At 39.9% G+C, this 16,924-nt stretch overlaps 1 protein-coding gene across 3 annotated transcripts in view; it reads right to left on the bottom strand.

The window, feature by feature from the left end:
* SORCS1 (sortilin related VPS10 domain containing receptor 1) overlaps positions 1–16,924 on the bottom strand; it is a 549,535-nt gene that overhangs the window by 88,836 nt on the left and 443,775 nt on the right. For all 3 annotated transcript variants that reach the window (XM_037804645.1, XM_037804643.1, XM_037804644.1), the window contains exons 10-12: positions 9,530–9,676; positions 1,844–1,946; positions 1,500–1,576 (exon numbers count right to left, since the gene is read on the bottom strand). In XM_037804645.1, the coding sequence (XP_037660573.1) occupies positions 1,500–1,576; positions 1,844–1,946; positions 9,530–9,676 (327 nt within the window). The remainder of the gene's footprint in view (positions 1–1,499; positions 1,577–1,843; positions 1,947–9,529; positions 9,677–16,924) is intronic.

Genomic DNA, 16,924 nt, shown 5'->3' with positions numbered 1-16,924 from the left:
AGGAAAGTTCTACTGTTTCCCATTTCGGAGGATAACTGTCATATATCGTCAGGTAAAAGGAAACTTACAGGCAATTTATTCTAATACTCTCACATTTACAGATGAGAACACTAATGTTGAGAGAGATGTGGTGACTTGCCTAAGACTATCCATGTAGTAACTGATGAGCTGGGGCTTGCACCAGCACAGTGTCCTTTCCAGATCTAATTATTTCAGTTTCCAAGTGTTATTGAAGAAAGGAGTTCTTGTTTGATTCTTGCCATTGAGTCTTTCTCTAAATGTGGAAAACCCAATTTGAAATCAAATGGAGACAAACTGAAATCAATCTCTAAATTCTCTCCATAGAGTTTCCCACAGTCACACTGCTGGTATCGTCTTGTCTGGAGTAACACCACACACACAATATTTTTCCTTTGCTTACTCCGTATACCCAAGGGGACCCCCAGGATTATAGAAGTAGAAATGTCCAGCTGCTTTGTCTTCTTTGGGGGGGTGACAGGAGGAAAAGGGGGTCCTGGTTATCTATTCTCCAGAGAAAGCTTCCTTAGAATAGTCCATGGTCCTATATCCCTCCAAGAGCAAGTGCTCTGGGGTCTCTTAAGCAAATTTCTTCCCTGCCCTGCTCCCCTCAAAACATGAGAATCCCAATGAGGATCTATGAAAGGTCTGAAGCCAGGAGGTGACAACCAGACCATAACATAGGTATCTCCATCTAAAATTTAAAGTCGAGTATTCTCATTGCTAAGTGTGATTACCTGTGCATTAGATTTCAATTTATGGTGCTACTTATTGTACGATAATTGAATGTCAGTGGGCTATTAAAACATATTTATTGAAGCATAACTATGCATTAGACACATATCTTGTTATAACTGATAAACCTCATTAAATGCCCGTTTATAAACCATGGGTATCTAATTTTCATTCAGAAGAAAGACAGGAAGCATTTAGGCTAAACATATTGGTTTAAAGTGATTCCATTTCTACTTTCTGTAACATATGCATCCTGATGGTTATTACTCCAACTTTTGCACATGAGATTTAAACATCTCTGAACACCACCTGGGTAATGGCTATTCCTTTACCACTGCATTCCTCCATATCTGACTTCAAGGCATGGGGAATTTATGGAGGCAACTCAGCATGAGATATACAATCTACACTTTGGGTTTCATGTGCCCTATATGATAAACCCACTGGGCTTTTCTGGTTTTCTTTTTTGGAAAAAATTCAGTCAGACTTCATTTGATTTAATTATCACTTCCAAACTTTCTTACATATAGGCTCTGAATAAGGGATATTATTTAAAAAAAATAAAATTGCATAAACATTTGCTAAATTCGAAGTCCAGTTTAAAGTTTTCATAAAAAGGAAACTAAACACATCTGCAGGCTTTAGTATTTATGTGATGTGTTGCTGAATAATATCCCAGAATTGAACCAAGTTGGATGAATTTCCTGCCATTTAAACTGCAGTGATTTGGCCTGGTACTTTCTTACCTGCCTCCACGTGTTCCCTGCATCAGAAGAGACAAACATGCTGATATCGTTTTCTGACAGTTCAGAACCTATGTTACCTAGAAAGAACATATCACCATTAGTGAAGGGAACTTTCTGTAAAAGCTAACCGTGGACTACGCTGGCAGTCTGCATTTCTTGAGAAGGATTTAGACTGAAAACATTATGTTTAAGCAGGGGTTTTCAGCATACTTCTTCAGGGTCAATGGTTTAGGTGTCTTTCAACAATATTTTGTAGCTTGCTCATTAAGTTCTAAGCATAGATACCCAACTTGTTAAAATAAACACCATTTTTGAGCAGTGAGCAAACCAGGCAACCTTCTTACCTGAAGCCACTATGATGCTAGGAGCTGTGTCTCGACTGGCAATGATCCCTGATGTGTAGGGATTCTCAGAGACCTTAAGGTGAAGGTGTAGTGAGCAATAGGGCTGAGAAGAGGAGAAATGAACGTCATAAAAATACATAATCTAAAAATTTCAGGTTCCGAATACCCCATTCATCCATGCAACCATCCCATCTCATCCATGCATCCATTCATCCACTGTCATCCATCTATCTTTCATTCCATAAACATTTAGTGTTCAGTAAGTATAAGATGGCTGCCAAGTTGGTGAAGGAGAGAATGCCTTCCTTTTAGGTCTACGCTACTGACTTAGTTGCCATTCAGTCATTCAGCAATCATTTTAGCACCTTATATATAAAACACTGGGTATAGCTTATGGAAGAATGTGCACTGACTAAAATGTGGTGTCTGCCATTGAAAAGCTTACATTCTAAGTAGAGGACACAGGATACTTCTATTGATTATCATACAAAGAGAATATGTTAACAGCCATTAAGATCAATGCCAGAAAATATGAGATTCTCAAGGGTGAAGGGACATAGTCAACTTTGGATCAGGGAAGGCTTCAAGGAGAAAATGAGGCCTGAGTCAAAAATGGATAAACTATTAATTGCAGGTGAAATGTTTGGGAAGATAAAGGGCATATCAGACCTGGGGAATATGAAGAGCAAAAAAAGAAAGAAAAAGGCAGAAAAAGGCAGCAGAAAGCTAAGATAAGCCAGATAAGATAAGATAAGATAAGCCAGATAAGACTGAGGAGGATACATGGGAGATGAAATCAGGAAAGAAGGGCTTTGAAGAAGTCACCTGGAATCTCTGAGTCACTCCACATTTTGAGGTCTTGGTCTCACTTGTACAGGGGAACCTGTATGACATATAAAACTGTCCTAACATCCACCAAAGAATCAACATAGTGTCTGTACCAGTATATTATTAGTATCAGTATTATTCAATATAAAAAGTCATACTTGTAGACAAAAACACATCAGTAATAACAATTTAAATTAAAATCTAAGGGATGTGTTTCTCTGTGTTTAAAAAGCTCAATCAAATGCTCTGATTAAGAATTCAACAGTTTTCAAAACAGGAAAACATCTTATACGAATTTCATTTAAAATAGTTCTTGTACTGAGTTGTCAAAATATACAAGTTTGTGTTTGAACACATTTCTTTTCATTTCTCAGAAAGATTACTTTCTAATCTTATTGACTCAGGTTTTTGGAATCGCCAGTGTATCTCTGTTATTACTTTTATTCTGCTCCGTAAGTCTCAGCCAGCAGATATTCAGAGTGCTACAGAGATACAATGATTAAATTTATATGGGATAGAGTAAATGACAAAAGTAAAAATGAAACTCGGGAATAAAAGCAGCCAAAACGTTGGTGAAATAAAACAGCACATCACAATAGGGTCTTTACCTCACTGCCAACGTAGAGAATAAAACTATCCTGGAATATTAATAATAATAAACTATTGGTTTTGCCTGAAAATTTCATGTAAGTGTTCAAAAAAGGAATTTTCACTTTATAATGTACTAAAAGAGTAAGGAAGACAGCTCCTATAAGGAAAGCACTCATATCCAAACACTCGACTTCCTTTTGTCCAAGGAGAAGACAAGAACAGGCATTGTTTTATGGTGCAGAATCCCCGGACATTGCTACACAACACTCAGATGAACAGGCACCAAACCATTTCTCCATGAAAGTTCTGACAACTCCAGACTATCGGTATCTCCTCTTCTCTGATCTACCACAATTCATTTTCCCATGCACAACCCTGTTTTAATTATTTCAGATATGTGCAGTGTTTATCTCCCTAAGAGACATACTTTTTTACAAAGAAAGAACATGAGTACTCTTTTTTTTGCATATTTTGTGGAACCTAGCATAGAATCTAAAAGAGACAGTCCATGAATGCTTTTAATATCAAGCAACACTTTTTGTTAGGACACGAAAGACCTATTTTCCTATTCTGCTCAGACCAATGCCAGAAGTAGACGGGCTCAATTATAAACCACATAATCAGAATAATGCTGTGAGCGCCCCTGAGGCATTTTCAAGATGTGCATCACCGCCTGGGGGTTATCCAGAGGGAGACATAGGGGCTTATTGGAAGGCCATCTGCACCACCCGATGGAGAAGTGCATCCGTGGCCAAGGGGCACCCAGCTCGCCATCCCGAGCCAGCTGCTTGCCACAGAGACTTCATCACCCAGAAGTCTGGAAGATTCTGAAGCTCAGCTACCACCTGACCCAAGGATTATTTGAGATGGAGCAGCTGCCCTTAAAAAGGAAAGAAGACGTTTTCTATTGGCTATCCCGACACTGCTCTTGTTGCTATGGCTTTCAGAGGCTGGAGACAGATTAATTTGAAAATCAAAGACACCAGTTCACGCAGTAGCAGCGACATTAGGAATGATCTTTTCGGTGCACTTTTTTCTCTGCTCTCACATTTGTAGTACTGGATTGCCCCCAGCTGGTACAAGGAAAATATTCTGTGGGTTTTTTTTTCCCCCTTCCATTTCTTCCAGGAAGTTATTTAGTGTACAGAAATATTTGAAGAAATACAATAAGTGATTCATCTCCATGGTTTTTAACTTAATCTTTTTTTTTTTTTAACCTGACCAGTTTTGTCAAGGTCAAGTCACCAAAAATTAAGAGTGGTTTGTTAAAATGGCTATCAAGCCACTGTAAGCTCCTGGAGGGCACATGGGGGCTTTGCAGGAACCTCTTCCTTCCTTGTTCCTGTTTTCTTTCCTCCCATTTGCAAATATGCACTGAGCACCCACCACTATACTAATAGTCATAGCTGTTGCTCTGATCTTTCTGGAGTTATCTACAACTCAAAGGAAACCATGTACAGCCTGTCCCAACAGCCCTTCTCTATTTCCTTTCTCTTTACACCATTAAGAAGATAGGGGACTAAATACTGAAACCACTAATGACCTAGCAGCTGACTTACAAAGAATGGAAGGACTGAGCATATGTCTTGAAGCTGCCTGGTTTTATCCTTGGTCACAAAGAGACACAGAGCATGGCAGAGTATCAACTGATGAGTTCTAGGAACAACTAGATTCTTAGTCTCCAATCGTTTCAGAGTCAGATACAATATTTGAGAATAGGATGCAAATTAAGGACCCTCTCCCAAGAGAAAACATGCAAAGGCAAGTTTTGCATTCAATTTCAGGGAGTTCACCAACCCCTGAAACCCATCAATTGACCTCTAGATCCTAACTGCCTTTCTCTTGTTTTGTTCTTTTAACTCTTATTCTACCCAACCACTCCTTTGGCCATTGCCAGCCCTCAATAAATATCTATTAAATTTAATTGTTCCACTAACTAGCTTCTGTGTTCCTAGCACTGTGGATGGCCAATGGGGAAGAAGGCATATGCCCATCTTTGAAATTAATCAACTTTAAAAAATTGCAAGATTAACTGAGAGTCATCTGCCTTCACATACCACTCCCCACCCCCAACCTCTGTTTCAACAACCATTCAGATCTCATCTTCCCAACATCTTTATCCCCATGGATCCTAATCTGAGTATTGTACTGAAGTCAGATCAGAATTTTCGTAAATAACAAGACAGCAATTAAGTTCCCAAATAGTATCACCAGCACCTGCCCCCCTTGACACACACTCCATTCCTGCTGTTTCTAACCCTGAATTAGAGCTACAGATCCATTAGCTCTTCAGTACAAGTCAACGTCAAAGGAGTGGGAGACTCTTGGACCACTGGGATGGGTGTGGGGCATTCATCCTCCTTTCATTCCAGCATACACATGTTAGTCACAGCCAGTGCAAGGGAGATGGAAAGCAGAGTCAAGAATCTCCTGAGGAACCAGGCTGTTTAGCTCTGGTAGAAACTGCCAACTGAATCTATAAAGATGTCGGGTCCTCCCTCCATGCAACACTGTGCTTTCCCTAAGGGCCTAAGAATTTGTTACCGGTTCAGCTCAGCTCATGTCCTGCCTCTTGGGAGCCCAATCCTGAGGCTCTGGAAGCAGGTGGACCCTGACCTGTAATACCCCATCTAATCATACAATGCAATCTTCAAAGAAAAGAAATCCTAGCTGAGCCCTACGGGCAATCAGTCTAAAAGTCCTAAAAATACAGCCCCAATTTATCCTGGATGTCTTATTTCTATAGAATACATTTTACCAGGAACATTCCATTTGGGGCTGTAATTCTGAACTTGTTCCACGTTTGTAACAGCCCTGCTGGAAAATCTCTTTTCTAATCACTAGGCTGTGCTTTTGGTGACACTGTCACTTTCCAAGTACTCACAATCTAAAATCACTTTTTACCTCCTCTCTGCCACCAGCTCCCAAGCCTACAGAAGGTTTTTAACAACCTGGTTCTCCCGTAGCTCAAAGATTTTCCTTCCTATTTTGTGCCATTAGCAGATTTTTATAAAGTGATTTTGGTCTTTCTTCCCCATTCCTCTATGCCATTTTCCCCTCCTCACCCTGCTGCCTGTTTTCTAAAGCTCAGATTGAAACTACATTAAGCAACAGGGTTAATGAGGGAGGAAGGACTGAGGACTCCTGGGTACCATACATCTATATCCCATTAATTCATAGTTCCCCAATCTTAATGAGCCTTCTGATTCTGTTAACTTTGGAATCAACCTGAGCACATGAGCTTCAAAAGGGGGATATTATTACAAATCCTTCAGTGCCACTGTCAACAGGAAGGAAAGGCATCCACTAGAGTCCAAATGTGAAACTTAACCGACACCTGTCAATGGAGTGCCTGGCCTACTGCAAACAAACATGACACTCATAATAACAACACATGTATTGAGCACCTACCACATAACAGATATGATTTCTAGAGCTAGCCATACAGTGGCCAAAAGACAGCCATAGTCCCTATGTTCATGGAGCTCACATTCTAACAGAAGATGGACAAGAAAGTCAACAAATGCATGTGATAATTTCAAATAGTGGTAAGGGTTATGAAGAAAAAAAGAGCTGGGATAAGCACAACTGTAGAATATGGTCAACGAAATCTTCTCAGAGGATGAGGTAATCAAACAAGAATCTGAATGCCAAGATGAATCTAGACTGGAAGAAGCGTATTTCAAGAGAAATAATGGCAAATGCAAAGGTCCTGAGTCACTGATGAGCACTGTGAGTTGAAGGTATGGGAAGAAGCCCTCCTTTCTCCCTGGTATAGGTTTTGTGTAAAGAAGGAAGGGAATAACCTAGAGACGAGGAGGGAGAAGTAGAGATGACAGATAATTTGGAGTTTTGCAGTTATGGGAAAGAATTTGAATTTTATTCTACCTGATTTAGAAAGCCATTAGAAAATTTAAGTAAGGGAGGGACTTGATCTGATTCTTTTAAAAACTCAGGTTGATTCCATTTTGATAAAATTTTAGAAAAGATTAATCAAATCTATAGTTAAGGAAAGCAGGGAAGATTTCTAGGGCTGGGGATGTGGGGACTCGCTGCAAAGGAGCAGAAGGAAAGTTTTTAGGCTGATAGAAATGTTCCATCTTGACTGTGGTAGATGTTACATGGGTATATTTGTTAAAATTCATCAAACTGTACTCTTAAAATGGGTACCCTTTTTGTCTGTAATTTTTATCTCAATAAAGTTGATGAATAAAAAGCTAAACAAAACAAGGACACACTGGCTGTTGGGTAGAGAATGGATCCCCAGGATGTAGGAGTAGGGGCAGAATGACCAGCTAGGAGCCAACCTGCAGGGCAGGGGAGAATTGATGGTAGCTTGGATTAGGATGGTGCCAGTGAAGATGGGGAAGGAAGCTGATACTGCATTTATATTTTGGAGGTACAACAGTAAAACATCTTGACAAAGGGTTGGGGGTACAGCAAGGAACTTCTTGCTAAGTATTCTGAGGAAAAGTCACTTCTAATGGTTCATTTATTATGCCACAGTGCCCATGGTTAATTCTCTCTCATGGGCACTTACTCTCCAAAATGCATGTGAGAACCAAGGACTACATGAAGGCACTGGCAAATCCTGTGAATCTTTGACTAAATTCACTATGTCCCAACTTGGAATAGCTAAACTAGAAAATTGGCCCTGTTTTTTCAAATGCCACTGTACTGTACCTTGCATAGAATAGGTATTCAATAAAAAAACTGCTACATCTACATATTCTGTCACTGGCTCTGTGCACTTACTGTAACAACTGGCTTCCCCCCTCTCCATAAGTTGCCAGTAATCAGAATGGAAACTGAGTGGGAGGCTGAATTTTAGGCTGCTTCCTTGATGCACAGTGACAACTGTGACATCCTCTGCAACTAATAAGGTCAAGCTATGGCTGCTGGCATCTTCTCGAGGAGGAGAGTGCCCTGCCTACAGCTGTGTGAGATGAACCTGAAAAGTGACTGTTCAGACTTCAGAATGGAGAAAAGCAAGCTGAGTGTGCATAACATCAAGTCGGAAATATATGAAGAATGTGAACACCAATATATACATATACACATGTATCTGATACACACATATATATGCATGTACATATCTATTTGTGTACATATACATTACCAGACCCTTATTCCTAAAACTAGGAGTTCTCCCTACCAGGGTCATATCTTAGTCTCTCCATTTTCTGAATTTAACCACAACTTCTGAGTTGTTTTAAAGAAATTTGCATTTAATTATACTTTGTCTTGCCATTAGTCTCTTCTTTCCATACTTCTGCATTCAACCAGTATCTATTTGTATGTCTATAATGGGAAGGCACCAGAGTTACAAAGATAAGTAAGATGTAGCCCTATGACCCTTCATTTATTAATCTAGTCTCCTCAAATAGACCACAAGTGCCTTAAGGGCAAGGGCCACCTTTGTCAGCCTTCTTGGATGCCATAATCTGGTCAAATATATGAACAAATTCCTGCTGGTTTAGTTTTTGTACCAATGTAGGAAAGCTAAAAGAAAGATAATTTATAGAAGGAGTCAGCAAACATTTTTTGTAAATGTCTAGACAGTACAGATAATAAATATTAGGCTTTGTAGACCTTACAGTCTCCTTCATGACTACTCAGCTCTGCCGTTGTAGTGTGAAAGTAGTCATAGACAATATGTAAATGAATAAGCATTACTGTATTCCCATAAAATGCATTTAGAAAAACAGGAGATGGGCCAGATTTGCCCCATAGGCCATAGTTTGCTGACTCCAGCTTTAAAAAATGAGACATAAGTTAATGGAACAGATTAGGTATACCATAAAGACTTAGATCGGTACCTTTTTAAGTTTTTTGAGTCATGCATTCCTCTGAAAATCTCCACCAGAAACTGCACCTACACAATTCTGCTCTCAGTTCACCAATTCTACAGCTGAATCTTCGTATCATTAGGTGTGTAACAGGTTATTCGTGGGAAAGTAAGTGTGTTTGGGACATATCCATAGTATGTATGAAAACTACCATATTTTCCCAAAATACCACTTGAGAGCCTCATCAGAACTTGGGCTGGAACTAAATGAGGCAGTAACTCATGTTATTTTATCTCCTTGACCCATCCCAAAAAGAAGCATTGAGCTCCTTTCTACATGCTCCGACTTCACACCCTTCCCTATCTCCTTTTGTGCATCAACCAAGGAAAAAGTCCCTGAACTACCTTCATCATCTTGTTTAACACCCATTTCCAGCCTCTGCTGCATGTGGGCATTCTGCTCCAATACGAAAACTCACCAGCAAGCAGTGCACGGGCTCTCCCCTTAGATCCGTGTCTGGCGCCTGCAGCAAATGCCAGTCTCTGCCTTTGTTATACGTGATGAAAGTCTTCACTTGGTTGTCAATCTTCTTGTTAGCCAAGAACATTCCCTTTATCCCTGCTACCTGGGAAAAATTGACATGGCTGAAAAATACATCAATTTGAGAACAGACATATTTGTTTACCATTAAAAAAAAAACATGTTGTCAAGTTCAGCTGAGAGCACTTATGGAGAAAAGAGAGGGTGAGGATGAGAGCATAGGGGGTGATGCTGAGGTATAAGACTCTTTGGGCTGTGCATAGAAAGTAGTGGATTGCTGTCCCTTATGCTATGGGGGTAATAATACAAGTGTGATAGAGGCTTCTTATTTCCCCTAATGTAGGTTGGTAGTAGCCTGTAGTTGCCACATGATAACTCTGGTGCTTTCTGTTCTTGGCATAATAAATGCCAAATAAATGGGAGCTACTTTTAGTATGGTAGAGAGTACCCAAGGATCTTACATACTTTATCTCATTTAATCTTTGGAACAGTCCTCTTGGATATCACATATTCTATTTCACAGATGAAGAAAGTGAGGTTCATCAGGTTATGTGACTTGCCCAATGTCACCCAAGGTCACACAAACATTAAGTGGCAGACCTGGGAATTTAACCTATAAATCTATGAATTCATAGCCCATGCTTTCAATGATTGTCTAAATTATTGAGCTATCTGCAGGCTTGAGCAAATGAAAGAGGTCAGTTAAAACTTCTGATCCAATTACTAGTTGCATTTTTTTCTGTTAAAAGATAGCTCCATTAAGCTACCAAAATACATTGAACATAAGAGAACAGGTTTTAAACTGAAAGAAGCAACAGATGAATTACCAACTGTTGAATAATCCCCACTTCATCTCCAAAACCTCTTTGTCCCCATCATAAACAGTCCTTATTCATTATTTTACTCGGAAAATAAAATCACTTCCATTATTCTCTACATTAAGAAAGAGGTAACAATTGGTAAGTTGTTAAAATTGTGCTATAACTAGTCAGTAACTGTGCATTACATTTTTCAGGGATTTTAATTTATCAAACACTTTCATGCATATTTGATCCTGCTTGAAATTATTACAACCCAGGAAAACAGGGGCCAATGGGGAAAGGCGCTAAAATATTTTGAACACTGTATTCCAGGACCATATATATACCTCAATTCATCATGATAACCATGAAATACAATTATCATTAGGCCACATTTAGGATGAGGACATAGAGACTTAGATGACGTGGCTTTCTGGAGCACACATAGTGAGTAAGCAAACAAACTAGAAATATATTTGAACCAGTGTAACTTAACCCAGGTCCTTTATTTCATAATATGAAAATTCTTAAGGAGAAGAGTAAAGTCATAGCTGCCATCATTTAAGTCTTTGTCATGTACCAGGCACTGTGTCTAGTACTTTATAAACAAAACCTCCAACACTCACTACAAACCTGCACAACAGGTGTTTTCCCTGGATGAGGAAACTGAGATCTAGGCAAAATTTAAACCTTAAGGTCACAGAGAGAGGGGATTCACACCTCAATCTGTCTTACTTCCAATGTTCTTTTAATAAATTCTGCTCTGAATCTGTCAATTCAAAGAGGTTGGGTTTTGATAAATAAAATACGTACATTCTGCCTTTGCTTTTGACACAGTTAGACTTCATTAGTTCTTACCTGCTGATATGGCATCCGGGATAATTTAGAGTTGGGCCAACTTTGTACTCTTTTGGAACAGCAAGTTTGTTAACCAACTAAATGTATAAATGAGTTGCTGGGAGGAATATTTTGAACTACTTAGGAAAACAAGCCACATTTTGAGCAATTAGCAGCCAGAACAGTTGCTTGTACATTGCTGATCCTCAAGAAATGTGGAGGGCATAAATATCAGAAACACTCTACCTCCCAAGAGTGGTATGTTTGTTACAAATAATATTTAGTTACTTATTTAGCAGCTCCATAAGGGCTTCTCATCAGGGAACTCCATATTGGTTTTGCATATGTTTGAGAAGCTATTAGATACTTAAATATGACTCAACCGCCAGTTCTTTAAAAGTTAAATTTCATAAATCAAAATTTTCACCAAGTCATACTGCCCTTCTCTCCAACAAGTCTGAACAATGAAGATACACCATACACAGAAATGATAAACAACTCTATCTTAAACACTCACCCTCTCATTTAAGTGCAGGAGTAATAAAAATGTTACCTATTCAGGTAGTTTCACTGCCCATTTTCCTTCCTGCCCTCTCTCTTGTTTGGTAAGGCTGTCACAGCAGGGTAATACATGTTTAGGAACTGGATCATTTGATTTGCAGAAGTGGTGACTTTATTGGCCCCTGAATGGCTGGCATTATCAAATGCCACCAGAGCAGAGAGCTGCGCTTTGTAATTCATCTCTGGCCTCTTGGTCTTGAGGAATAAAAACTTGGCAAAGTAGAGGGAATGCATGACAAGAGGGCATAGAGCCAGAGGAGATCTGTTTATTTTCCTCTTGTGGCAAAAAGGCACTTTGTGAAAATCCCATTTGAGGTTTCTTTTTTTTTTTATTTGTTTTTTGTTTTCTCCCTCTTCTGGTCTGCAAAGATGGCCACCTCTGGTTCTCGGGCTTTTGTACCATTCACTGTTCCTCTTGCTCTGAGCCTGAGAAATCCATCTTTCTGTGGGTCTCACTGCAACCTCTAGAAATGAGGCACTTTCCTCAAGGGCACTTCTGTAAGGTCTCATCCTAGATTTCTTGGAACCACTACACTTTCAGTACAGGACTTTAAATATCAAGAGAGCAGCATTAGTGTCCAAAATATAGAAGATGTATGTGCATGTGTATGAACGTGTGTGAGCACATGTATGTGTGCACTTAACGTCTGGATTCCATTGAGGATGAGGGGACAGGTTTATGTTGCCAGACAACCTCTATTTCCAGAGAACGTGCTTATTTGTGGAGCGGAGTAGGGTAGGGCTGGGGGATAGGATAGGATGAGGAAAAGTAATATTCAACCTTCACATAGACACAGTTTCCAAGGGCAGATATGCCTATGGGAGTGATGCTTCCCACTTTTGGGAGTTTGTTTTCTCTCAGGGAAAAATCTGTTACCTTGTCTGCCCTTCTGAATTCTCATCAAGATCTCTCAGAATACTGAGTGTATTGGGAAGCCATTTTTGTCTCTCTGCCTCTCATATGGGAGAATCTGATACGAGAAGGCTCAAAGGTAATTAACAGTTGTTTCTCATTACTTAATATCATATAATCCAAAATCCCATTTTGATTACACTTTAAAGGTGAGGGTTATAGCTCAAACCTCAAGCCTAATACAGAGCGTATCAGCAGACACCCCGCACCCCAGAATGCTGGTTTCACAGGCTACCTTCCTTTCCCTTATCTTGCACTTATGTTTGTTTATATAGACCCCCCCTCCTTGGAAAACCCCCTGATTTATCTCTGCCTATTCATCCCTCAAGGCCCAGATCAATAAGCCTTATCCAGAAACTGGAATCTCTTTTCATCTCGACTATCCCTTCCACCTACCACGTCTTCTGTCTTTCAATTTGCCTCTCCTATAGATGGTCTCTACATTTTGGCCCTCAACAAGTGCAAAAGCTTCTTAAGGCAATCAATCTTCAAAGAAACATCTCTACGACTCCTTCTGTCCCTTATCATAGGTTAGTTCATCCTGTCTTTCTCTGTGATTGCTCTCACATTATGGTCTCCCACTCTAATATAACCCTTGCATGGTCATTCAATCTGCCATATTGCTTCTTTAAAATTAATGACAGGAATGTTGTATTGTTTTTATTCTCTATGACATAGGCAGGAACAGTTCTGTATTTGAAGCTATAACAACAAGAACAATAACAAAAATTTATTCACTGCTTACGAATTGTCAGGCACTGCATGCAGAGCTTTGCAAGCATGAACACATTACTCTCTCCATATACCCTAAGTGGTAGAGTCAATATTGCCCTCATTTTATAGATGAGAAAACCAAGAGTCACATGTGGTCAAATACTTGCCTAACATCCTTCTGCTAGGGAATGTAAGAGCTGGACTCCCATCCCAGCCTGTCCAACTCCAGAGCCCACATTCTTAACCCTTTCGCTACACTCTATCTTTGGGCTTCCCTCTCATTCTAGGGTATCTTGAGAGAAATATCATACAAGAATATACTTAGGGGAAACTGACTTTTCGAAATTTATCAGTATGTTTACTCAAAATTCATTCAATAAATATTTATTGTGTATCTACTATGTATCATGCATCTTCTTAGCACTGAGGACATGTAAGCAACTATACATCCATTCAACAGATGTGTTTTGTGACAGTTTGAATATGCTAGGTGCTGGGAATTGGGATTTCTTGGATGAATTAGGGGAAGAGACCCAGATATCCTCTTGTTTTGTGATCTTTCTCTCTTGTTTCTTGTGTCTCTTGTCCCAATCATCCATGTTTCAGGTGGAGGCTAACGTGGAAGGACCTCGCCCATGAGTTTGGGCTTATTTCTGCCTTGATGCTGGTTGAGAGATGATTTCTCCCTCCTTTTTTTCTCTCAGACATAAATTAGATGTCCTAAGTGCCAAAATTTGAAGAGAATAAAAGAGGCAAAACAACAATTATGGCATGAAAAAAAGAAACATTTTCATGGCCGTGATTCATTGGGGCATTGGTGGTAAGAGTATTTTCTCTTCTAAAGAAGGGATCCCAGTCAGGGGACAGATACACAACACAGACTATTGGTGCTCTGTAATCAGGGAACCCATTTACCAAAAGAAGGTTGAGTGTTCTTTCCTTCCCTGCTCCCCTGATCAGGCAGTACTTCCTTGCAGGGAGATGGTAGCCGTATATAATTAGATGGTACCTCCCATATCCTATAATAACGGTATCCTGGATGGGAGAGCAATTTTGTTCTCTACCTCCCATGCTGGATTATAAGAGGCAAACTTTTCTCCCCAAAATCAAGGTATGAGTGACATCATCACATCCGTTTAGCTTTCTCTCTTGAAGAAAGGGTACTCATAACATGCACAAGCCACTACGTGTGTGAAGGAGCATGCACTGGGCACTGGTTATGCTTTTCATGACATCCACTCATGCATGCATACATTCTGTGCATTCCAATTTTGTCAGCCAGGTGGCTTCACTCCCAACTCCCATTTGGCTGGGGTGAACTGTCATTGTCCATTAAGCCCAGATGCTCTTCACCATCATTAATTAATATTCCTTTCCTGGAGGAGGGAGGCCATTGCCCAAAGCTGTCAGAACCCCTGTCATCATCCACACCACACAAATACACTAGGAGGCATATGTCTCAGACGCATTCATCGCATCTCCTTAGCTCTGTCCCTGTTACCCATCCTGCATGATGCCTCTGGATCATTAGTGCTACTCAGGACTGACAGAGTTTTAGGGAACCCATTTCTGGGCTTCTCTTACCTAAACCCATTTACCAGACAGAAATGGGACCCACACACAGACAATGCCTGACTTCAGGTGCAACTGTCATCTCAGGACTTGGTTCAGACAATGGTGAATAGGTACAGAGCCTAGCACAATCAACTGCTAATTTTTTTTACATTGGATTTTCTCCAGACCAGTTTCTTCTTCCAGCTGGTTTCCTCCACTGCTAGGCAAGGCCTAACATGATTTCTTCTGCCCTTCAATACCCTCCAATCTTGGTGCTATTACTCAACCAAAATTAAATACAAGCCTAGATACTGATGTTTCTGGCAAGACAAGATAAAGCTGAGAATTTGCATACTCCAGGACTCAGGTTCTAATTCTGCCCCTTACTAGCTTTGTAATCTTAGAAAAATGACTATACTTTCTCTGCCTTCCTTATTTATGTTTGAAATGGGAGTGATAGCTTCCCTATCTCATAAAGTTAATATGAGGATTGAATAGGATAATTAAGCAAAGATCCCCATGGTGCCTGACACAAAATGACAGCCCAAAGTATCAGCTATTATTATTATGATCTTTCATCAATAAAAATCAGTTGCTAGCATTTTTGTTCTATAGCCAATGTTATGGGCTCCCACCTCTTGACTTGAGTCCATGCTCAATGACCAACACATACTGAAGGGAAACTGGTATTTCAATGATTAAATCACATGAGATGGTCCCCCAATGCTTTGTCCCCCAAATCTTCCTATGCCATCACATATACACATAGTTCAAGGGCAGGGAGCACAGAGTTCTTAGCAAGGTTCCAGTGTATGTGTGAAGAAAATGATAGACTTTAATGAGAATTGTGCTTCCTTCTGCATTTCCCACAAAGACCCATCAACAATACACGTCCTTGATACAGACACCACCCATACACATATACATTAGGCAGTTCACCTCTGCTAAGATAGCTTAAAGAGCACACAAGTTCAGGTAATTGGTAGGCAGAGGCATCCAAAGAATGCCATCCTCCTTAGTCACCCCAAATCTGAGAAGGCGTGCACTCTGTATATTCTATCTCTGTCACCTTCACCTCATATGCTGCTCATCTCGCCTCCTTATTAATTCATTTATGGATTTTGTTACTTTTCATTTATCTTTAAGCACTCATCATTCATTGCAATTCTACTGGGAAATTCATGCTGGATGGCTTTCAGCTTCCTGCTAGCCAGAACAATCAGATTTAAGGGAATGCTTGTGCCAGGTTCCATGTCAGCCAATATTCTTTCTATCTAGGTAATCAGCAGATACAGCACAGACAGTCTGATCACATCAATTTCAATTCAAGTTGCTGTGAACTGTCAGGCTAATAAAACAAAGACTCCTCTTCCCCAGCCCCAGGATGCAGAACACCTTTACATAATGCAGTCACACCACTGCTCAAAGTGATGATAATAAGAACCAGCAGTTTCCCTACAGATAGTCAACAGGAAGAGAAACACAAAGGAGAAGAAACATACAGCTTAACCAAAAAAGAAAATAATAAATAATAATTATAATAATAAAGGTTTGCCACGTCCAGAGGATATACTGTTTCTTCCCTCATTCTGTACCTGTTATTGATGTTTGAATTTAGAAAACCATGCACAAAAAATAGCTGCAAATAACAGAACATTGTAAAGTCATTCCTTTTTTGTCATCTTTTCTGTCATCAAGGGATCAATTCACACGGTCTCTATTTCTGTCAGAAAACAAAATTTATCCAGAGAAACTACTTTACATTGACTTGAAAAGAAGGGAGGGATAATCAGGAAGGAAAAAGAAAAATGCAACCTGAAGATCAGAAAATGGGTTTGGGAGAACAAGGACGGAAGCCAAGCCAAGGAGTAAACTATGTGATTAAGCTGGGACAGTTACTCTGACATCACACCACCCAGGCCCTCAGAGCAAGATATTTCCATTGTAAAAGCTA

This window comes from Choloepus didactylus, chromosome 15 (genome assembly GCF_015220235.1).
Source record: "Choloepus didactylus isolate mChoDid1 chromosome 15, mChoDid1.pri, whole genome shotgun sequence".
Classification (NCBI taxonomy): Eukaryota; Metazoa; Chordata; class Mammalia; order Pilosa; family Megalonychidae; genus Choloepus; species Choloepus didactylus.
Note: the sequence above shows the minus strand (reverse complement) of the source record. Positions and strands in the feature narration are given on the sequence as shown.